Consider the following 23,260-nt stretch of genomic DNA (forward strand, 5'->3'; position numbering starts at 1 on the left):
TGGGTGTTGCTTCTTCACCTTAAAACATCTCGGACTTATTAAACACTTAAGTAGCAGTAGTGGTTGTAGCAGCAGCAAACATAAAGTGCTCCTTATGTGCCAGGCACGTTTTAAATGCCTTATGTTAAGTTGGTTACTTAACCCTGTGTGGGAGGCCTTCCCATTTTACGCATGGGGGAGAATTATCTTTCCTGATGAGGGAACAGAAGGCAAGCTAAGGACAAAAAAAGAAACTGACACCCCTCAACCCCTCCCCCCTCACCACCCATGGGACGTATGTGACATTCTGCAGGCACTCCTGGCTGCCCTAAAGGAAAAAGAAATAGTTAACCTATAGAGGCTACAATGCTGCAAGACTTGAGTCTCCCTCAGTTTACAAATGTCTTAGCAGTCTACAAGAACAGAGCATTTCTATCAATAACCTAGCTTCTGGAAGGAAATGTAAATACAATGAATGTCTTTGTAACCCGCAGCTCGTAGACAGACACTTGAAGCGGGCAGAGTGTAATGTTCCTCCAGGAAGGTCCCAACTATCTCCAAGTAAATGCCTTACTAGAGGGGTAAACAACCTTAACTTGACAATGGCAAGGCCTCTGGTATCTTGTGAGTCTTCTTTAACATATGAAAGTATTTTCTCAACCTCCCTTTTTCCTTACCTCCCCCAACCCCATGGTATATAACAGCCACCCCGCACAACCCGGGGCAGCAGCTCTTTCTGCCCATGGGTCCTGTCCTCGTGCTTTAATAAACCACCGTTTTGCACCAAAGACGTCTCAGGCATTCTTTCCTGGTCGTGGGCTCCGGACTCCACCCCACTGAACCTCATCTATATCCCACGACCTCATCATTTCCTAAGGTCACCCAGCTGGTAAGTGGTGTAGCTAGGATGTGAACCCAGGCAGTGTAGCCCTAGAAACTGGCTGTAATCTGCCATGCTTTTCAGCTAAGGTCAGAGTCACCTATTAGAGAAAATGTCAGTGGGTGGGGGGGCTGGAGAATGGCAAGTCTTCACATCCCAGAAGAATCTGGGTTTTGACTTCTTTCGTGGCTGTGTGACTCTGTCTAGGTCATTTGCCCTCTCTGAGCTTCCATTGGTCTCTCCTACCTCTGAGACAGGCAAGCAAAACCAGGAGGGTGGCTGCAATGGGAAAGAGTGGTGGCAAAGATAAGTGGGAAATACCTGGTCTTCCCCTGTTGCATTGCCTGAGTGGGCTGTCCACCTGTGGGGTCAGTTTGTGGACATTTTTGCAACACATTTGTCTTTACATCAGAAAATTTTCATGGTTCTCAGAACAACACTGATGAAACATGATCAACAAATAACCTCCATTTTAAAGATGAGGAAGGTAAAAGTCCCAGTGGGGAAAGCCTTTCTACTGAGATCACAAACAGTTGGGAACTGGTAGAACGCCAACTAGACACCACCACCTCTCTCTACTTGGCCTAATGCCCTTAGCGCTCCACCTGCCTGAGGAGGGATCCTCTCAGGAGTTTCTCATTCTGAGGGTGGGCAGATTATGTATCCGTTAAGGCCTCTTCCAGTGCTATTTCTGTGGTTTCTTGGCTTTTGGCTCATTTAGAAAGGTGGTATGGCTGAGTGTGTTTTTCCAGAAATGGATGCAACAAGATCTTCCTTCACACGGTTTTCCTACAACGTAATTTTAATACTCCCCCCCTCAAAACATTGAGTCTAATTCTACCCACCCCCTAAACTTGAATCTGGGTAAGTTTATGACTACTCTAACAGAATATGACGGAAGTGACACTTCCAAGGTGAGGCCATAAATGGGACACAGATTTTGTCTCCCCCCCCTTTTTTTCTGAAACACTCATGTGAGGTGCTCTGAGCAATCATATAAACAGTTCGAGGGGTGCCTGGGTGGCTCAGTCGGTTAAACATCTGATTCTTGATCTCAGTTCAGGTCTTGATCGCAAGGTTGTGAGTTTAAGCCCTGTGTTGGGCTCCTGTGAAGCCTACTTAAAAAAAAAATAAAAATAAAAAGTTTGACTACCCCGAGGCCACTATGCTGTGAGAAAGGCACACACGGAGAGGCCACATTTGGGTGCTCCAATAAGCAGTCCTAGTTTTTGAGTCAGCCCAGGCATGTAAATGTAAGGGCCTTTAGATGCTGCCAGCACCCAGACACTGGTTCACCCCTGCCTTCGAGTCTCCCTAGCTGAGGCCCAGACACAATGGAGCAGGAATGAACTGTCCCCACTGTGTCCAAAGTTCTGACCCCCAGAATCTGTGGGCTTTGTTAAATAGTTGTTTCAAACCATTAAGGTTTTTTTATTTTTTTATTTTATTTTATTTTTAAAGATTTTATTTATTTATTTATTTGACAGAGACAGCCAGCGAGAGAGGGAACACAAGCAGGGGGAGTGGGAGAGGAAGAAGCAGGCTCCCAGCAGAGGAGCCTGACGTGGGGCTCGATCCCATAATGCCGGGATCACGCCCTGAGCCGAAGGCAGATGCCCAACGACTGCACCACCCAGGTGCCCCCATTAAGGTTTTTTTAATTCTCCCATATTTTTATTAAGGCAAAATACATATAAAATTTACCATTTTAATCATTTTTCTTAGTTTTTTAAAAAGTTCAATTGTTTGAGAGAGAGAGGGAGAGAGAGCATGAGCAGAGGGGTGAGTGGAGGGGCAGAGGCAGATGGAGAAGCAGGCTCCCCAGTGAGCAGGGAGCCCAATGTGGCCTGATCCCAGGACCCCGGGATCATGACCTGAGTCGAAGGCAGACGCTTAACCGACTGAGCCACCCAGGCGCCCTGATAACTATTTGTTAAATGAATGAGCAAATTAAATCCTAGAAGGGGGACTAGAACTCTGGTTATTTGGGGCCTGCTGAGCTTCCACTTGGATACTGGGCTTATTTATGTCAGACATTCTGCCACTTCAACACAAGTTCTGAATTCCTTTAAAAATAAAAATCCAACTGCAGTTGGCATTATTAATTCTTTATAACAAGACGATTGAGCTTAAGTAGTTCCATTTCTAAGCCTGATTCTTGGGAACACTGATGAGCATATTTGACTCAGAAAAGTCTCTTTGCCAGAGGCCAGAAAAATGTTTGTTTGCATGTTGGCTGTTCTTAGAGCTAAAGATCCTAAAGGATAAGACCCGGGCCCAGGCTAGGCTCTTGTTACACCCTCTAGCTCAGTGCTGTGTATAATTAGGCTCATAAACATTAGCTGTGATTGGCCAGGAGCTCTGGGAAGGAAGTGAAGTCTGGGTACTCTCCTCCCTGATCATACGAGGCTCCGTTTCCCGCCCCTGCTGCTGCTAACCCCAAGAGTAGCTGATGAGGAGTGGAAGGAATAATGAGATCATTACCAGTGACCAAGTGCTGGAGACGTGTACCACCGATTTTCCAGGGACAAAATCAGGTATGCAGAAATGTCCCTTTGTTTTTCTAGGAGTGAATTTCATTTCCATTTTCATGAGAACAGGAACCATGAGGGTTTGTTACCATAGAAGAGCCAACACCTAGCATGGTGTCTGGCATGATTAATGCCCATACATTTTGAATAAATGAATGATATTAGAGCTCTAAACTGAAGTCCAGAGACATCAGGCAACTTGCCCAACGTCACATGGTAAATGGCAAGACACTGTTTTGGCTCCTAGCACAGAATCCTTTCCTCTATGCCAGTGTTTTCTGGCTCGCTCATTCATTCGTTCATTCATTCATTCATTCATTCATTCATTCATTCATTCATTCATTCATTCATTCGTCAGGACTCTTTTGGATGCAAGTGACAGGTAACTCAACTCTAATTGCCTAAGACAAGAAACGGAAATTATCTGCTCAGATGATTCAAGAATCCAGTGACACAAATGGCTTCTGACTCGGCTGGATTCAGGGGCTCAAAACACGTCCCCAGGATCTGACCTCTCCCGTCTTGTCCCCAGCTTCGACTACCTTGGCTAATTCTGGGCCTTCAGCAGCTTCAAGCCCGAAGCATCCTTGCTTCTTGCAGCCTTAGCCGAAGAGCACTTGCCTTTATCCCCACTTCTGTCTCCTTTGACTCCTCGGTCCTGGAACGGTCACTTGACCGTTCCCGAACCAGTAAGTGTGGTCGGGAGAGAGTGATGTTTTGCTTGGTTGGGCCTGAGCCATGTGTCCAGCACTGGAGCTGGGGTGGGGGGTGGGGAGTGGGCCCTTACCTGGAGCACGTGGGGGAGAGCGGGGAAGGGAGCTATGGAGGTGAACATGTCCCAGGAGCTTCTACTCTAATGGAGGCTCAGAGCTGTAAATCAAGGGAAAGCCAAATAAGATGCATCAAACGTGGTTGCAGCACCCTGACTGGGGACTCACTCACCTGCTCACTGTCCAGCTGCAGGACGACAGCCGAGGTTCTGACCCCTTAGCTTCCTCCAGAAACCGCATTTCTGCAAGCCCGTCCTCCTGCATGCCACCACCATCTCCTCCTCTTGGAGAAGCTTCCCCCTGCCCCAGGTTCAAGGAGTAGTTTCCTGGTCTCCCCTAGCTTCTGAGTAAGGGAGGGTTTATCTTAAAATGCAACTTCGTTTATCTTAAAGTGAAACTTCAATCCCATATGCTTTCCAGCTCAATTTCTGCCTTGGTTTTCTCTAGATGACCAGCTGTGTGGTCCTGGGGTCACAGTCCCAGACACGAGGCCGGCGCAGTGTGAACAAAGGGGGAGACAGGCAGAGAAGTGGGCAGGGAGCCAGATGGTGCCCAGTCTTGAAATTTGTGGAAGGGAGGCTGGCTGTGTTTAGGGGTGTGCAGCAGATGAATGATGTGATCTAACTTGTTTTCATGTCATTTGATCTCCTGTTTGAAATGCATGTGGGGGCAGAGTGACTGTGGGAGAACCACTGGCAGGATCCTTAGGGCTAATCTAGGGGAGATGATGTGATGTGGATTGGAGGGTGGCTGGCTCTGGGATCCAGCGAAGTGGGGGAAAGACACCATCTCCTGCTGGGAAGGTCTGTAAAGAATTTGTGGCCATATTTAGTCTACCACAAATGAGAAGACTGAGGCCAGAAAGAGAATGTGACGGATCCATGACCACACATCATTTTAGGCTCAGAGCCCGGGCCTCCCGATATCAGTCCTTGAGGTTCCATCTACACCCACAGAGCCTCTCTTGGAAGGGGAGGCAGAAATATGTGCCCAGGGAAGAGTGAACGCTTTTGCCTAATCCACCGATAATGAAATCAATCTTGGGGCGCCTGGGTGGCTCAGTCGGTTGAGCATCCGACTCTTGGTTTCGGCTCAGGTCATGATCTCAGGGTTGTGGGAACAAGCCCCACATTGGGGTCCTCGCTCAGTGAGGAGTCTGCTCGAGATTCTCCCTCTCGCTCTGCCCCTCCCCCTGCTCTCTCTTTCTCTCTCAAACAAACAAATCTTAAAAAAAAATCAATCTCATTCTTGCCATTTCAAGCCCCACCTCGGTGGCACTAACAGAGATTTTGGGGGGACAGCAAATCGGAGCCAATTGTTGGCAAGAAGCAGAGAAAGTATGGGTGGGGTGAAGGTTTTGATCTCCCCTTTCAGGCACCAAAGGACAAAGGACTTGGCTTTATGTTAAAGGATTCTGAAGAGGAGTTCTGGGCTCCTCCAGCCAGGAGCAAGCAGCAGTCACCGCCCAGGGAGGGCCAACTGCACTGGTCACACGTTTGTCTCCTCCACTGGACTGTGTCTGGTCCCTCTTAGTGACCCCAGAGCTTGGTGGGAGATACATGCCAAATAAGTACTTTGGGAAGAAATCTGGCTCCCTACTGAGGGTGGAGTGAATGGAAGGATAAAGTTCTTGCCTGGCTGTGAGGTTCATTACAGAAGCAGAGATGTTGGCAGATTCTAATTACAGTGTTCATAACTACAGTGTTCTCCGGAAACCAACCCTATCCACTGTATGTTAACGAACTTGAATTTAAATTAAAAAAAAACCAAGAAACTACAGTGTTTACTGTTGTATCATTGTGCTGTGCACAGAATAGGTGCTTAGTAAATATTTATTGAACAAATGAGTGAGTGACTAAGTGAGTGAACCTTCTCAGTCCCTCACTTAAAAGCCAAATTCACCCTCTAATCTAGAAACACTTCGGGACTGCGTGAATGCAGAAGTGTGGCTCCACCTAGTGGACACTCCGGGATTATGCTAGGAATTTAAACCCTTTCCCCCTCTTTCTTTAAACCGTGCAGCTTCTATGATTGCTTATTCCCACTTCACCCAGTTTGGCACAGCCCACCAAGTATGGCGGCATAGCCCTGTAGGTGAGAGAAGCCTATCTCAAATTCAGAAACGGGCAATTTGAGAAAGACACCGTTAGGGGGTGGAGAGGGCCAGATAGATGAAATGGCTTAGAGTGGGTGATGCGTAAGGAACACTCGACCAGGTATCCAGAGGCTTGTCAGTGCTTTGCTGTGTGGCCTTGGGCAACATACTTGCTCTCTCTGAGCTTCAGTTTTATCATGACAATGCTGTGTGTCCCTTGTGTCCCTGGGCTCAGACGCTAACACAGCCTCACTGGGCATGTGGGGGCCACTGGGCCCAATTACAGCTGAGGAAAGTGGCTTTAGATTATGGAAGGAGCCCAAGACCTCACACAGAAGGTCTGAATCAGGATTTGAATTCAGGTCTGTATGACTCCAACGCCTGTCCTGTTGATATTTCTCTGTACCTCTGTACCGCTAGATGCTTTCTAAAGCCCTTTCATGGTGCTACACATCTTCTGGAACCTGCGTCTCTGCCTTTGAGAGGCTGTCGATCGACAGCTACAAGTGTGGTCTCTGGAGTCAAACCCCCCGATTTTACTTACATACCTGATTCTATTCACATACCTACTGATAAGGTATGTGACCCTGGGTATCACTTCATTTCTCTCTCTTTTGGTTTTCCTGTCTGTCAGATGGGATTAATAACAACAAAGGGTTGAGATTATATGCGTGTGTGTGTGTGTGTGTGTGTACACGTATGTGTGTATGTAAGTATATATAGGTATGTGCACACGTACGCACACACACACACACACACACACACACTCAGAATACTACCCAGGACACCCGATAAATATTGATATGTTTTAACTACAAATACATAGTTCTACACATATACAAATATGTATTTATGTTTTAACTACTATTTTTTGCCTCTGGACTTTTGCTACTCCTTGTGACATTGCCTCAAATAGCTGTACATTTAGATCTTTACTATGTTTCCAAGTGAGGCCTATTTGCTGTCACAGAGACACACTGGCAGGACTCGAGAAAGGAAACTTTCACTGTGCGCTCTCAGGGTTGGGTCCCGGAGGACCATGCCCGTAACGCACTAGGAATGAAGGAATATATGAAATGTATACATATTGCAGTTATATTGTGGCTGGTACGAGTATATTGATTCCATTCTTTGGGGGTAGAAGTGTTAATTTCTTATTTGCAAATATTTAAAATGAATTGAAATTTTTATCATCTTGTTTTTGCCTTTCTCCATTTTTCCAAAACAGATGTGACCTGGGTTTCTTGTGGCCTCCCGGAGGCCCCGGTCTATGCGAAGTGTCACAAGGCAGGTGGTTTGTAAACCAAGTCCCAGTCATGGGGTTAGTGCCCCCGGTCAGAGATTCTCGGTGAAGGGCATGACATGATGATGGTTTGTGCACAGAAGCAGCTGACGTGGGAGGTTGTCCTTGAATTATCTAGATAATTGATCCATTCTCCTTCTCCATGCTGCACTGGAGGCAAAGCCTTGGTCTCCCTGGGATGAAAAATCACTTTTCATTAATAGGGATATAGAGACATAACCCAAAGGGCTGAAATCCTAGGAGTTTGGGGCACTCTGTAAAAAAATCACAGTTCTTGTTACAACGTTCAGGCTCTCAAAGACATTTCTAAGGAAGCCGTTTCAGACTGCCACAGGGTCCGTGAGCTCAAACATCCTCTTTCAAGCCCTTACAATTCTTTCCTTCAATCGTCTTCTCCATTCGTGCCCGTGGTGGCCTGTCTGCCCCACCTGGGGCACAAGCTGCTTTTGGCAAATCTCATGCGTGTGTATGTAGTTTTATAAACAGCCCTTAACTTTCTGTGTCATTTTTCCCCAGAGTGGGATGATTTTTATCTAATGCTTGATAAAGAAGCTAATTCCTAAAGTTGTCAGTGGAAACAGGTGGCTGGAAGGGGTGATTGCATACATAGTGTTCCAAGGCTTTTGACACAATGTTCCCCCTGGTGAGAGACGCAGGAAAGAAGCAGGTAAGGTAATTTACCAGACATTCACAGCAGGCTGGAAAACCTCCCACCCCTAGTCAGGGGAGAAATTATTGGCAGGAGAAGGACGCACAATCGACTCTCCGAGACTCTCAGAGACTGTGGCGGTCTTCAAGTGACTCATTACAGCCGAATGAATCAAACACCCTAAGGATCTTCTCCCGCACCCCACCCCGGTCTGCTGTCAAGTCCTGACCATCCACAGATCGTCTTTTCAGGCACGTTTGGAGCGTCCTTCGCGAGACAGCAGGGCCTGATGCAGTCAGCCTGCCCTTCTCAGACCCCAGGTGCTCGGCATTGCCCTGGGCCTCTGGTGAAAATGCCAATTCCAGGGTGCTAGGTCTGGGGTCAGGGGTCAGATTCTGCCTTCCCAACAAACTCCCCATGAGCTCTATGCGACTGTCTGTGGGCCGCACTTTGGGAAGCAAGGGAACAGAGCACTTGTTTTAGGAAAAGCTATCAAGCCTCCCGCAGTGGAGAAACGGCAGGGGAGCAGAGGAAGCACCGGACTTGCCCGGAGGTGCCAACAACAGGGGGGGCGGGGTGAAGGAAGTGCAGGGCTGGCGCTCTGGTCCTGGAGCCGGGGTTCCAGTCTCTGCTGTGCTGTTTCTCTCCTTCGAAATAGGAGAGGCCCCAGAAGGAGCAGCAGCTGGGCCATAACCTCCTCAGGGACAATTTAAGGACTTTACTCAACCAGAAAACTCCCGGTTCGTGGCCCATCCTACCTACTGTCTATGACTCTGCTTTAACACAAACACGGGATGATGGACACGACGAACCCGAAACAAGCCCAGACCGCCCTCCTCAAAGCTGGTGTTCCTGAAAGCCACGCAGATGACCCACCTTCCAGCTCGGCCTGCGCCCACGGGCCACACCATACGTTGTTCAATGTCCTGACTTCCTGCTGCCTCGACAACCCCAGAAGTAGTAGTTATACAAGGCAACAAAACCCATGCACGTCCTGGGCTTCTCAGTTTGCCCCTGGGCTCTGCTCCCTGGAGCACAGATGTTCTGAAGGTGAGGACGCCGTCTGTACTGTCTGAGATGGGAGCAGACAGAACTGGGTCGCAGGTCACACTGGCCCATTAAAAAATCACCACCCTGGGGCATCTGGGCGGCACGGTGGATTGAGCGTCTGACTCTTGGTTCGGGCTCAGGTCATGATCTCAGGGCCGTAAGTTCGCGCCCTGCATTGGGCTCTGTGCTCAGCGGGGAGTCTGCTTGAGAGTCTCTTTCTCTCTCTGCAGGCATGCGTGCACGCTCTCTCTCTCAAATCAATCAATCAATCAATCAGTCCATCTTAAAAAACAAAACAGAACCCAACAACCATGAAAGAACTAGAATGCCCAGGTAAGCTTGAGGAGTTTCTGGTGGCTTATTTTTTGGCGCTTCTGAGAAGTTGCAGCTAAAAGCAAAATTTGTTTTTTTAGTGCCTCTGACAGCAGAAAGCAAAGGAACCTCTTGTTCTCTACATGGAGACCAAACGAAGCAGTGCAGGGAAGGCACGGCAGGCACGGGCCCTGGGGTTCACCGTCTTCTCCCTCGGAAGGGAATGGAGGCCTTGCTTCACACGCTCTGGGGGCCTTTCCTTTTTTACAAAGCTCTGCGAAGCAGTTGAGTCTTTGAAATCTTTCTCAGCTCTAACCAGGGACTGAGACCCAAACCTCCCAAATTCAGATTGTTCCCTGGGCCCGGAAAGGGCAAGAAGCCACACCCGGCTCCCTGCGTCCCCCGAGTGACAGAACGCAAGTCTTGGAAGCCAAGGGGGCCTCTCAGGTATGTGCCCCTGGGTCGGCGATGCCCATCACTGAGTCGCTGTTTGGGGGTGACATCAGCCATTAGGAAACTTCTCCCACATGCTTTCTCTACTTATCAGCAAGGCTGAGGACCAGGTGGGTGGGACCTTGGCCCAATAAGAGCCGGAAGTCGGAGATGGGAAAGGCATGGGCTCGGAGGCATAACGGGCCAACCATGCCTCCTGTCTGACGCATGGCCTCACTGAGTGTGACCTCGATTCTCAGTGTGACCTTGGGCCCATCTGCCCAAGAGGTGTGGGGTGGGGGGGGGGGTGTCGTAGGGGTGGTGGTCCCTTCACACCAGGAGTTGATCTGGCAGCAGCTCTGTCCCCAGGCTGTGTCTGTGTGTCAGGAAGCTTCCTTGCCTCTGTCCCCAGAGACGGTCAATACCCTGGTTCATCTGAACCGAACCTTTATACCACTCAACACTCCTGTCTCTCCCAAACAAAACTCACATACAATAAACTGTATCCAGAGGAAGCTAACCTTGGCGTAACAGCTCACCACAGATACACATGACTGACCTTCGCCTGACCCCAGAAGGCTTTTTCTTTCTCTTCTGAATAGCTATCTGGTCATTTTTTTTTTCTTTAAGATTTTATTTATTTGACAGAGAGACACACAGCGAGAGAGGGAACACAAGCAGGGGGAGTGGGAGAGGGAGAAGCAGGCTCCCGGTGGAGCAGGGAGCCTGATGCGGGGCTCGATCCAAGCATCCTGGGATCATGACCTGAGCCAAAGGCAGACGCTTAACAACTGAGCCACCCAGGTGCCCCTGAATGGTCATTTTTTAAAAACAGAAGAGAGAAGGATCTTTCCCCCACCTCCCTTGAAAGGAGGCATTTTATTTACTTATTTTTAATTAAAAAAGTATTTTTTATTTTTTAAGATTTTATTTTTAAGTAATTTGTACACCCAATGTGGGGCTCGAACCCATAACCCTGAGATCAAGTGTTGCATGCTCTGCTGACTGAGCCAGCCAGGCGCCCTGAAAGGAGGTATTTTATTTTATTTTATTTTTTTATTAAAGATTTTTTATTTATTTATTTATGTGACAGAGAGACAGCCAGCGAGAGAGGGAACACAGCAGGCGAGTGAGAGAGGAAGAAGCAGGCTCCCAGCGGAGGAGCTCGATATGGGACTCGATCCCGGAACGCCGGGATCACGCCCTGAGCCGAAGGCAGACGCTTTAACGACTGCGCCACCCAGGCGCCCCTGAAAGGAGATATTTTAAATAAAGAGCGTGGCAAAGAGTTAGAGCTTGCTTAGAAGTCAGCCCAGCAAGTCTGCACCTACACTCAAGCGCTGGACACACTTTGAGCCTTGCTGTCTGCACCTCAGTCTTCCTATCTGTAAAATGGGAATACAAATCCCCAACACGTAGGAGTCGTGGTGAGGGTGGAGAGGATGCCCTTGGTACGGTGTCTGCCGCATGATAAATGCTCAATAAACGTCAGCTCTCACTGTGTTGAGTCAGAGCCATGTCGGATTTTACTTGTTTTCCTATTTCTGTGCAGGTGTCTCTCCCCGGCAGGTACGCACAGGACGGAGCTGTGGCGGTCCTTCATCTGTCAGGACAGCATTCTCTAAAACCGACCCTGTCCTTCCAGGCCAATTTCTGCGCTCGAAGGTGTAAAAGAGGGACGCCAGCTACAGAGGGAGGAGAAACACACCGCTCTCCTGGGCCCTGGGAATGACATGTCAGCCCATGGAAGCATCTTCGAAGCGGCACGCAGAGGCAGCAGACTTGGGCGTTGTTTCCATAGCCTCTGGGATGAAATGTGACAACCAGCTGACAGTCACCTAGTAAGAGCCTGTACCCGAGAGCTCCGAGCAGGAGGTGAACACAAGGCTGGGGTCTCCTGGGGGCTCCAGGGAGTGAAGGTGTCAAGGGAGTGTCATGAATGAAACTGGACCCCGGTGGGCGACTCCTGGAACTCACCAGTGTGGTAGGAGGGGAGCTGGTGGGCGGCCCCGGGCAGCATGCTGACAGACCCGCTGCTGGCTCCGGGGGCCTGAGGCTGCGGGCCAGGTGGGGTGAGCCACTCAGCAACGCGGGTGGGAGCAAAGCCAGCTTCCCTCTCACTTCCCCCTGCTTGGTGGACAAGGTGTGCTGCATTGTGACAGAGCCCTCCCTCCCGCCATCGCTCCAACCATGCCTCTCCCTCGCCTGCTGTGTCAATGCAGCGGCATCCCCATTACGCAGGAGGGAAGACTGAGGTTGGCAGGCACCCATGGCCACACTGACGCACGACTCCTGGATTTTCTCTGTTGCATCTGGTTTTAAAAATGCACAAGTGATGGGGTGTTGACATGTGCAATTTCCCAGACCTGGATTTCATGCTAGTCTCAGAAATGGTTCCCCTCACTTGATTGCTTTACTGAAATCCATTTTTCCCCCTTTATAAAAAGAAGTCCCATTTTTCAGTAACTGAATTGCTGCTAGCTACTTTTTCTCTTCCCAGCTGGTGAGGTTTTGTAGACCATCTCTCTTCCTCCTGTATTAGATAAGTCAGAGTAATGAATTGATCTCCTGCCTCACTAAAATGATGAGGATAAATGGGGTGGCAGGCTTTAATAAAATGCAGCACTGACAAAAAAAGAAGGCAGGGAGGTCATTACAAATTGTACATAAGATAGATCAAGATGGATCGGTTTTCTGAGGCCAAATAGATGATTAATATCAGAAGGAGAGAACTGATAATGACAATATCTCTAATTTGCAAGGGACCTTTAAATTCTACCCCCATTTATTGCTTGAATCTCTATCAAGGGGTTGACCAGCATTTTCTTGAATGCTTCCTGTGATGGGGAACTCACTACCCCGTGTCAGCTCATTCCATCTTCGGAAGGCTTTGCTCTGACTTTTAAAAGTTCTTATTCCTACTTTGGTGAAGTCGGAATCCTTCAAGAGCCCATGATTAGAATAGTTCTAATCCCCGTGGCCATACTTCTTCTTAACTATAACATGTCTCCCATTATTTGAGGACAACCATGATGGTCACCCGAGTCTTCCCTTCTATGGACCAAACATCCCAGTTCCTTCAGCCGCTCTTTCACCATTTGGTTACTTTCTTCTGGTAAGTCTGTGACCTTCATTAAGCACAGGGGACATCTGTCATGTTCATCGCCACCCATCATCTTTCTCCATAGAAATCCCCTGGGATCCGTCCTGTCCCCTGAAGGGAGCAGTAAGAACTGAAACTCCTGGCCCCCCATCCCCCACAGCTGAGCACAGTCACGTGACCGAGTTTGTGCCAGTCGGCTGTGCTGTAAAGTCTGATTTGGAAGGGGACAGCACGAGAGAATGGGAGCTTCTGTTTTCTGGGGCAAGTGGAGGCAGAGGCATTGAGCTTTCTGCTGGGTTATGCCCCGAGGCAGGAGTAGTACTGGTGCTTGTGGCTGTTGTCGTCATGGAAATCCAGTTCTCCGTCACCGTCACCGGGAGCTGCCATTACTGATAGTAATTTGGTGGCAGCAGTGGCAGCAAGGACTTCATCAGGCCTTTCCTGTGTCATGGTTTGTAAGTCGTCCCTAAAAGCTCTGCCTTTAAATGGCTTCTCTAGCCCATCCACAAGTGTTTGAATTGTCTAATATCTTTGAATAAATCCCCTTTCTTCTTAAGGTAGCCAGAGTTGCTTGTTGCTAGGAACCCTGACTCATGCAGGCCCTGAACCGAATGCACGAGTCCAGGAGGGATGTCCTTAGTGCAGAGAGGAGCTTCCTCACCTCCTCATTCTAGCAATTATACTTCTATTAATGCAGCCTACAGCTAAATGAGCAACTTCTAAGCAACTGTATCATATCACTGATTCTCATTAAACTCACTGGTCTCACATATCAGGGGTAGAGATTCATCCCCTGGTCCAAGGAACTTCTAGAAAAAAAGGACGTTATGTGCTTTCTTATTACTGGGTCAACAGAAAACAAGGTCTGAGCACCCCCAACCACAATATTTAACGTATGAGAGCACTGAACATTCAGACATTTGCTTGACAAGGAAAGAAAGTGATGAGTAATTATGGATAAAATCTCCCACTCTTTCTTCTTGCCACCCACTCGTTCCCCACAGCAAACGGCTGACAAGTGTCAAGGTCACCCAGCAGCCATTTTGAACCAGATGCTTCACTCATCCAGCTCTACTATCAAAGTAATTTTAGTGACGATGGGAGGGACAGCTGTCTTTGATCGTTCCCTTCTTGGGCTCCCAAGTGTTCTTGCCGCTCTCAGGAGGGCTCTGTGGGCCCAGAAAGAAGTCTCATGAAACAGTCTAACAATAAGAGTTTTCTTCTTTCTTTCTACTGCCGACACTGAAGGAAAATGGAAAACTAAAGTGAGAGAGGATGGGTGTTTCGTGCCATAGCAGAGGCAGGTCCCACATGCATGCTAGGCCATCAGTAAACACCTGGGCCACAAATACATTTCACCTGGACTCCAAGCAGACCAGGAAAAGTGAAGGTAGAATGGGGTTGTGGGTGAATAATTCCTTGGGCTTAATTTAGACTCTTTGAACCCTCCATTTAGGAAAATATAATTTCAAATGATTAGCCCAGATGTATGGCTAAAACGTCTTCATGGTCTGGGACAGAAGGAAAGGCTCATAAGAACCCACAAGGTTGAGACTGCAGAGAGACAGGTGACAGGACAGAAGCCACGGGATAGTCTGGCAGCAGAAAGGGCTGGAGATGCATCTCTGATCTCCATACCTGACATCTTTGCTATTCAAGCCGTGCTCCCCGGATCGGCGGCTTGAGCGTGCCCTAGATGCTTATTCGAAATGCTGAATCTCAAACCTGACCCAGCCCTACGTAGTCAGAACCTGCATGTCAACGAGATTCCCAGTGATGTGCACATATGAGCCTGAGAAGCATTCCCTACGCCGTCAGTGAGATGTTTGAGAAGTCTGTCAATGGTAGAAACCTTACTGCACAGCTCAAAGATCATTTAGACCAAGTGAGAGCAGTGGTCCTCCGTGATTTATCACCAACCCCAAAGTGTTGGACTAACATCACAAAACAGTCTCCCCTCGATGCTGCAGGATGAGAAAGTCATGTCCGGCTCTCAAGAGACATCACTGTATTCTGGGAGCTACAACCAGAGAACCAGCTGTCAGAGCCAAGTGTCTTCCTGCCATACTCCCGACATGCGCCTGTGTTTGGTTAAAAGGAGACGGGACACAAGGGAATACTACTCAGCAATGAAAAGGATCAGGCTCTTGATACCTGTAACAGCCTTGGACGGACCTCAAGGGCATTGTGCGGAGTGAAGCAAGCCACTTGCTGTACAGTTTCACTCATAGAATGTTCTTAGAATGATAAACCTAAGAGGTGGAACCCAGGTCTGTGGCTGCCAGGGCTGGGATCGTATGAGGGGAGGAAGGGCGTGGGAGTGGCTAGGAAGGGGGTGCACACAGACACCTTTGTGGTGTGGAGCACTGACTGGGGTGGTGGTAAAATAGATCTCTACCTGTGACAAAATGGCACCGTACTAGACACACGTATTGTGCTGATGTCAATTTCCTGGTTTCGATACCGTACTAGAGACACTTCAGATGCCACCACTGGGGGGGAAGTGGGTGAAGGGTACAAGGACCTCTCTGTACTATCTTCACAACTTCCTGTGAATCTGTATTTAAAAATGACAAGCAAAAAGAACAAAACGAAAAGGAGATGGTGGTCACGAGGCTATGATGTGGTGAGATACAGCCTCGTCATAAAACATCCATGGAGCCTTGTTGTAAGGCTTTTATTTGATTTCTGGCCTCCTTCACTGAACACATCATTGTACACTGAGGTTCCTTTACCTAAGTCCTCCCGGATGCAATCCGGAATGTTCTATCGCACTAAATGGTGTTACTGCAAGGTTCTAATACATGACTGTAACAAGAGGAGTGTGACATGTTGCGTGTACGTGCACAGAACAGCAGCTCAGAAAGGCTTTCATTTAGAGTAGGTCCAGAGTGGAGAAGGGGCCCGGCCAAGGTCACCGACAGTGGATGGCAGCAACAGGACCTGGTGGGATCTGGTGCCCAGCCTGGAGCCCCTCCATTCTGCCACCCGCCAATTCTCCTGGCGGCTCTTCATCCCAGAGTTTTGAGGTGGCATTAAAATTCAGAACTCATCCGAGGTTAACTCTGAAAGCAACATCCAAAGAACGCATCAATGCCATCAGGGCATCTCTTTTAATTGCCTATTCACGCAGACAGATTGTCTTTTCATATTCGGAGCTAAACTTGGAGGCATGTCCTTTCATAGGGCACTCATTACCCTACTGCCTCATCAGTAATGGGAACTAATGTGCAACGTGATTGCTGAGTACGAGTTCTATTTTTTCCTACCAAGCAGGAAGTTTAAAATCTGCTGGCTTATTTTTAAAGAGGGTGAAAAAATAGGCATCCTACCAGCTTCCCAATGGTCCTGTCCAAAGACACATGCTGCTTTACCCATGGCATTGGCCAGGTTGGGAGGGACACGGGTGGGGTGAAGTTTCACCAGGGAGATTTCTCGGTGGAGGGGTGGGGGATGAGTGTCCACACATTCGAGTGGCAGGAAAGGACGTGGGCTAGCTGCCACCTTGTTGAGGACAGCGATCCTGGCATTTTCTGGAGTTGAATTTTGGTGTTTGTTTCCCCTGGGGATTTGTGACTACCTGCCTCCTTTTCAGTCATGGACCCCAGCCCTGGACTGAGGGTCGACCCAGTGGGTCTGTCCCTGGTTGGTCATTTGTGGGGCCTTGGACTCAACGTCATGAGTCACAAATGTGAGTCTCACGTTCCTGAGTAGACGAGGAGTTTGGGAGAACGAATCCCTGCAACTCTATTACTTAGCAAATACAGTAATAACGTGAAAGTATTTTTAGTACTTACATTTAGTATTTATATGAAATATGTACAGTACTTCTAGGAAGGAAAATCTAGTTGAACTTGGCTTCCATTGACTTAAACATTTATTTTTATTTTTATTTTTTAAGATTTTATTTATTTGAGGGAGAGTGAGAGAGGGAGAGCACAAGAGGGGGGGGTCAGAGGGAGAAGCAGACTCCCTGCTGAGCAGGGAGCCCGATATGGGACTCGACCCTGGGACTCCAGGATCATGACCTGAGCCAGAGGCAGTCGCTTAACCAACTGAGCCACCCAGGCGCCCCGACTTAAACATTTCTTGATCACCGACTCTGTGAGACACCGCGCTAGGAACTAGGATTGCAATAGGGCGTTTTGGGAGAATTTCTCCACATCTCCTGGAACAAGCAGCACAACCCTAGAGGTCACAAACCACCCTGGGAATGGCTGGGGTAGAAAGTTCTAGAAATGAAGGGTAGGGGATGGGCACAGAGGAGGGCACTTGAGGTAATGAGCCCTGGGTATTACATGCAACTGATGAACCACTAAACTGTACCTCTGGAGGTAATAATACACTATGTTTAACTAAATTGAATTTAAATAAAAATAATTATAATAAAAAAAAGTGAAGGGCAGAATTGTTAACCTTCCCTTCCTTGTGTGAATCGTCAGGTTCTCCTTCCCACTGCTTGGTCTTACAAGTTTGGAAGTGCCTTTCTCTGCTACTAACTGTGTGGGACCTTGTACAAAACACCTTGCTTCATCTTCCCCACAATGCTATTAGCTAGTTACATTTACACCAATTCTGCCGAAGAGAAAAACGAAAACTAGATTTTGTGAATGACTTGTCCAATGTCTCAGGGCTAGTCAGGGGCTGTATTGGCTCGGATATGTGAAAGTTTCCAGACATGCTTGCGGCCCGAAGCCGGGCAATGGCTGTGTGTCTCCCTGGCTTGAACCCTCAAGCCAAGAAGCCCAAGAAACCGTCTTGCAGGGCGTCTGGTAGGGCCAGTCGGAGCGGTGGGGTGTGGATCCTTCTGCGTCCATTTGTCTGTCACTCAAGCTAGGGACTGCAAAGTGAGGGGTGGAGGGAGTGAGCGCGGAATTTGAAGACCACGAACCCAGGCCTAGTGAAATAGGAGATTATCTCCAACGGCTGTGTGGGATCCTCGCCCCTTTATCCAGCCCGCCTGTGCGGCTGCCAGAGGCTCGTGCAACACGGCGGCGCAGTAACGGACCAGGTGGGATGAAACAAGGCCCAGCTGCACTAACAACTCGGGCCTCGGGCTTCACGGGAAAGAACAACGCGAGCTGCAGAAATGGAATCACAGAACCAAAGAATCTCAGAAGCCCCTCCATCCCCCCAGCCCTTGCGGGGTGGCTACACGGTCTTCCAGCTTCTGCCTCCCGTGATGGGAGCTCACACCTTGATCCCCATTTTGGGTGGGAATCTCTTTTCTGGGAAGCATGGATGACATTTAAATACCGGATATATAAGACCAATCGCACATGGGCATTTTGGGGGCCTTTGTGTTTACTCAGGTGGCTGCCTGCACACGCTCCTTCCAGTTCCTCCAAGCAGGGGGGGGAGGGAGCTTTGTGGCAGGCAGGTGGGCTCAGCCCTCTCCCCTCAAGCTGCTAAGGGCCTCAGAGGCTCCAGGCTTCGCTAAGGACCCAACGACAAAGCGGCCCCCCACCCCCCCGAGTCAGAGATGTAAATGGCAAGCGGGTTGCATACACTTTATCTTTGCAAGAAGAATAAATCAAACGGCGTACTCACCCTGAGGCCACACAGAGGAGGCTGCACAGTCAGAAATAAATCGACCTTCTGTTCTCCAGGCCTGGCTCAGAGTTCGGCCCCCGGCACGCAGACGCTTCGGTAGCTCCTTAAAGAAACAGAGCTTGCCTGCTAAGCAGGGCCGAGGCGCTGGGATGCCGGCTGTCTACCGGGCCTCCCTGGCCCAGGCCCCCTTGCCCTGGCTTCCTGTGGGCCTTGTGGATGAGCCAGGGGGTATCAGTCTCCACCCAGAGCCAGGCTGGGCCAGAGCGGACCAGGTGGGGCCTTGGCTTGATCTCAGCGATGAGGATACCCCAGAAGAGAGCCACTTGTCCCTCTGTGACCCCCCCCCCAAGAATGCTGCCGCCTCCCACAAGCTTCAGGTCAGGCTGGCCCTCGGGAGGAGACAGGCCATGTGGGGGAAACTTCTTTTTCTCCATCTCCCCACCCCCCAGAAAGCTTCCTCAAGGCACACAAGTGACAGCCAGAACTGAACCCTCTGCGGGCCAATTAGCTGCATTAGGGCCAGTGGCCGAGGTGGTGGTGCCGGCGAGTCCTCCAAGGGGGGGGGGCACCCAGAGATGTATGCCGACCAGGGGGACTCGGGCCTGCGCGGTCAACCGCTGCTCGACAGAGCAGACAGGTGGCGGCCCCTGCCAACGACACGAGCCCCTCTTTCACCTGGTGTCTTCATTTTCCTCGACACTTTTCCGTGGGGCCACATTTTCCAGTCTTTCAACTGAACGAGTTCTCAGGCCCCACCTGCCGGGTACAGAGCTCACTTGTACCAGACACAGGACGAGCGGCTTGGGAAAATCATTTAATGACAGAAAGCGCACACCGAACATAACAGAAGCCGGTCGGGAGTTGCCACTGTACAAATCGAAGGCCAGAGGCCCCAAACTAGCATAAGACATTCGCAGGGAAATCAGTCGTGGTGAAGGGGACATCACAAGCATTTCTGAGGACACAGAGGAGGCAGGAGGCGGCGGTGACTCACGCACGGGCTCTGTAGCTTCTAGAACGTGGCCTCCATCTGATGGCAGGGCCTGGGGAGGTTTGCAAATGACCAAGTAGGAGACAGGCCTCGTGAATCCAAATCACTTCAGGGCCAGGGCTGCAGGCAGACACGGCCCAGCGCTCCATGGGTCACACCCATGTAACTTGGCATTAGTCCTCTGGACGGTGGCTCAGGGAGCAAGGACGACGGGTGACAGCAGCTCCTCTAGAGTCTGGGGTCTGTGCACAACTTCCCAAAGGCATGCTAGGAAAGAGGTTTACCAATGAAACTGCCAATCCCAAAGGGTGAAAGTCATTCTCGTTTCTAGCTAGGTTTCAAATTAAAGGACAAGAAAAAAAAAAAAGGCAGCAACTCAAAAATTACTTGGAACATTGTGGCACTTCAGCGATCTCTTTTGCTTATAATATACGGCAGAGCAACACGGAACCCCGTCGATATAAACTTTCATTATAGATAATCCTGTACATTCTCGGAATACAGAAAGAATCCTTCCTATCATACATGTTTCATCTTTAAAAATAATCTAACATAGTCATAGTCTCTGGCTAGTAACAAACTATTAACATCTTCTGAGAATACAGAGAAAACTTTGGGATGAATAGTAAATTCTCTGACGTGCGCCCTCCCCACCCCCATCAGCATCATCTATGAACACATTTCTGCAAAAGCATCTCAGAATCATTGTTAAAGGAAAGGAGTATGTTACAGTTCTCACCAAATGGATTTTTAGCAGGAAGTGATGGAACATTTTTACCTTGGCAAAAACGAAGCACAAACGTAACATTTCACTGGTTCGGGCCCATGCAAATGCACGTTTTGTTATGTAGGGGTGTTTTATTCTCACCCCGAAATCACGATTAGCATGCATGTTGTTTTCAACTATCGAGTTAGAGATAATTATTGGCAGTGCACCTCATTTGTGTAACCATGATCACTAAGGCAAGATTATTTTACCTTGTAGAGAATATCAGCAATATCTTGTCTGATGCGTGTTTATACAGTATAGACCTGCAACTTACTGTTTTAAAAAAACAAAAAACCAAAACTCAAAACACAGATTCCTAAACACAATTCAATTGAAAATGAACTGTTAAGCTTTTAGAAATAGATTTTAAACTACAAGGCTGCCCTGTTTTTTTGTTTTGTTATGAACATTTTAAAAAGTTCCCACCCCTAAAAATTTGCCGAATTATTTCTTCGCTATTGGTAACAGTCTCGCGAATGTGCTACCATGGCTGACTCTCCCTGAACTGCAGTGACGAAGGTCCTTCATGGGAACACGACGCTCGTCAGGGTCAGACCAGCTACGTTCTCCAGCTGTCAGCCGGCAACCCAAACGACCTTTAGTCCTCAATTCATCCATTGGACGGGGGTCCTGGCGGCGGGTGTTTGACCACCCCAGGGGTGCTTTCCTATGGGCTTGGCTTGGCTGCCCCGGGTTGACCTTCGAGCTCTGGACCCCGCAGCCATGTGATCTGCAGACCAATGGCATGTCCTTTGTTTTTCAACAGGAACGCACGGGAGCTGAAATTGCTTATTCGAGAGCAGCTGAGGCAGTAGAGGCAGCTCCTTGGCCTCGCCAAAAACAGACGCCAGTGAACTTGGTATGTGTTCGTGTGAAGCCAACGCAGCAGCAGGATCTGGAAAGTCCCCGGGGACCGTTCCCTGCCCTGGACGTTTCATACGACAGAACCTTTGGAAGAGGACAAGTGGATTGACTGAATCCTGATGGCCAACGTCCTCTGTAAGTCCTGGAGCACATCCGGGCCCGTCCCTTCGCCATTTTTGTCATAGAGGAGCTGCCTGAAGGCTTCGTTTTCGATGAGGACCATCATGTTTTTGAGAAAGTAGCCTTCGCAGTATGCTGAGAGCTCTGTGACTCCAAGAAACTGTGGAGACAGACAGGAAGCAGAAGGTTATGTTTCTGAAATGCACCTGGCTGCCTGCCTACCTAATAATGGCGAACACCCAGGCAGGTAGATGGACGACAGCAATGGCCCTGATTCTCTGCCCTTGGCTGTGTTCACCTAGAGAGCTGGAGTTCATTTCTGCTTGGCCTTGTGACTTCCTCAGGCCAACAGCAGGTGGGGGACGCGAGAGCCGCCAATCCCGAGCTGGCTTTAAGGGGCCAGGTGTGGACTTCGAGCTCTTGCTCAGAACCCAGCCTCTGCCGCGAGAACAAGCCCAGGCAAGCCTGCCTGAAGGGTGAGCGGCTCCAGGAAACTGAGAGGAGACAGTGACAGAGCCCAGCCAGGGTCACCAAAGCCAAGCACAGCTGACCAGCCAGCTGACTTCAGAAGCAAGGCCCGTGGAGACCAGAAGCAACTTCCAGCTGTCCCGTCGACCCATGTGCCGAAGAAGGGCTTAGTGGTGTAACCCCTGGGTTTTGCGTCTCTTTGTTGTACTGTAGCTACTGCATATGAATGGGGCTGCAGACACGGCTCTAAGCTCTTCGAGGATTAAGCCATTTGATTCTCACAGCAATCCCGAGTGGGCACTGACTACCTATGCCCTGGATTTAGGGCAGTGGTTTCTCAACCAGGGGTGATTTTGCCTCCCAGGGGACATCTGGAAAAGCCTGGAGGCAGTTTGGTTGTCACAACTGGGTGGTGGCGGTGATGTGTGTACTACTGGCAGCTAATGGGTGGAGGCCAGGGTGCCGTGAAAGCTCCCACGATGCACAGGCAGCCCCTGCAGCAAAGAATCCTGCAGCTCGAGCCGCCGGTGCCGAGGTTGAGAAAGCCATCGAGAGACGGGGTTCCTCACAGACTAAGCCAAGAGGGAAGGGATTATGGTGACTTAGCTCAGAGGCCAAGCGGGGGGCTTGGCAGATGGCAGACACTTAGTATTTGTTGAATGTATGAGCGAACAGTTAACTAACAGAGTAATGGACTCACAGCGAACATTTACGGAGAGCTTACAACGCACCAGGAACCTTGCGAGGTGCCCCGAGAGCATCATCTCATTTAATCTTCAACTTTCCTGGAGGCAGGCGTGTTACCACCTCCAATTTACAGACGAGGAAACAGACAAGAGTAACTTACAAAAAAATCACACGGTGCGTCCAGGGCAGAACCAGGAACGGGACCCTGGTAATTCAAGTCCTTAAGGCTGTGTGCTTAACCACCAAGACACTGCCTCCAGCCTGACACCATTACTCAGTATCTAGCCTCTTGCGTGTGCCTGGTGGAGGGACTCGTGTTTGAGGCACAGAAGTAAATGTGGATATGTGGGTTGGCTGTCTTCAGACCTTTTCTACAGTTCCCAAAGCTTGTGAGTCTTCCTATCGCAATGAAGAAGTTGTTATGTGCTCTTTGAGATGACATCCTGGTGCTTTATTTAGATGCCGAATTATCTAAACCATCTAAATGCTGAATCACCCTTCTGAACCCCCTAATATCCTGTCGTTTAAACTAGAGATGCACGTTCAGTTGTCAGATGTGGGACGCTGCAATGATCATGAGGCAGTGCCAACAGGGTTTTGGTAGAATGAGCTGGAACACTTGGATTCAAGTGGGGGCTCCCCCACCTTCCCGAATGTGTGACCAGGGCTGGGTCACTAGGCCCCTAGCTTGGGTTCATCATGTG

At 49.3% G+C, this 23,260-nt stretch overlaps 1 protein-coding gene across 3 annotated transcripts in view; it reads right to left on the reverse strand.

The window, feature by feature from the left end:
• Window positions 1-19,458: 19,458 nt before the first annotated feature.
• ABTB3 (ankyrin repeat and BTB domain containing 3) overlaps window positions 19,459-23,260 on the reverse strand; it is a 299,425-nt gene continuing 295,623 nt past the window's right edge. For all 3 annotated transcript variants that reach the window (XM_087868780.1, XM_087868779.1, XM_087868781.1), the window contains one exon: window positions 19,459-21,561. In XM_087868780.1, coding sequence (XP_087724906.1) covers window positions 21,352-21,561 — 210 coding nt within the window. In that variant the 3' untranslated portion in view covers window positions 19,459-21,351. The remainder of the gene's footprint in view (window positions 21,562-23,260) is intronic.

This window comes from Ursus americanus, chromosome 17 (assembly GCF_024610735.1).
Source record: "Ursus americanus isolate L20-20 chromosome 17, mUrsAme1.1.p, whole genome shotgun sequence".
NCBI lineage: Eukaryota > Metazoa > Chordata > Mammalia > Carnivora > Ursidae > Ursus > Ursus americanus.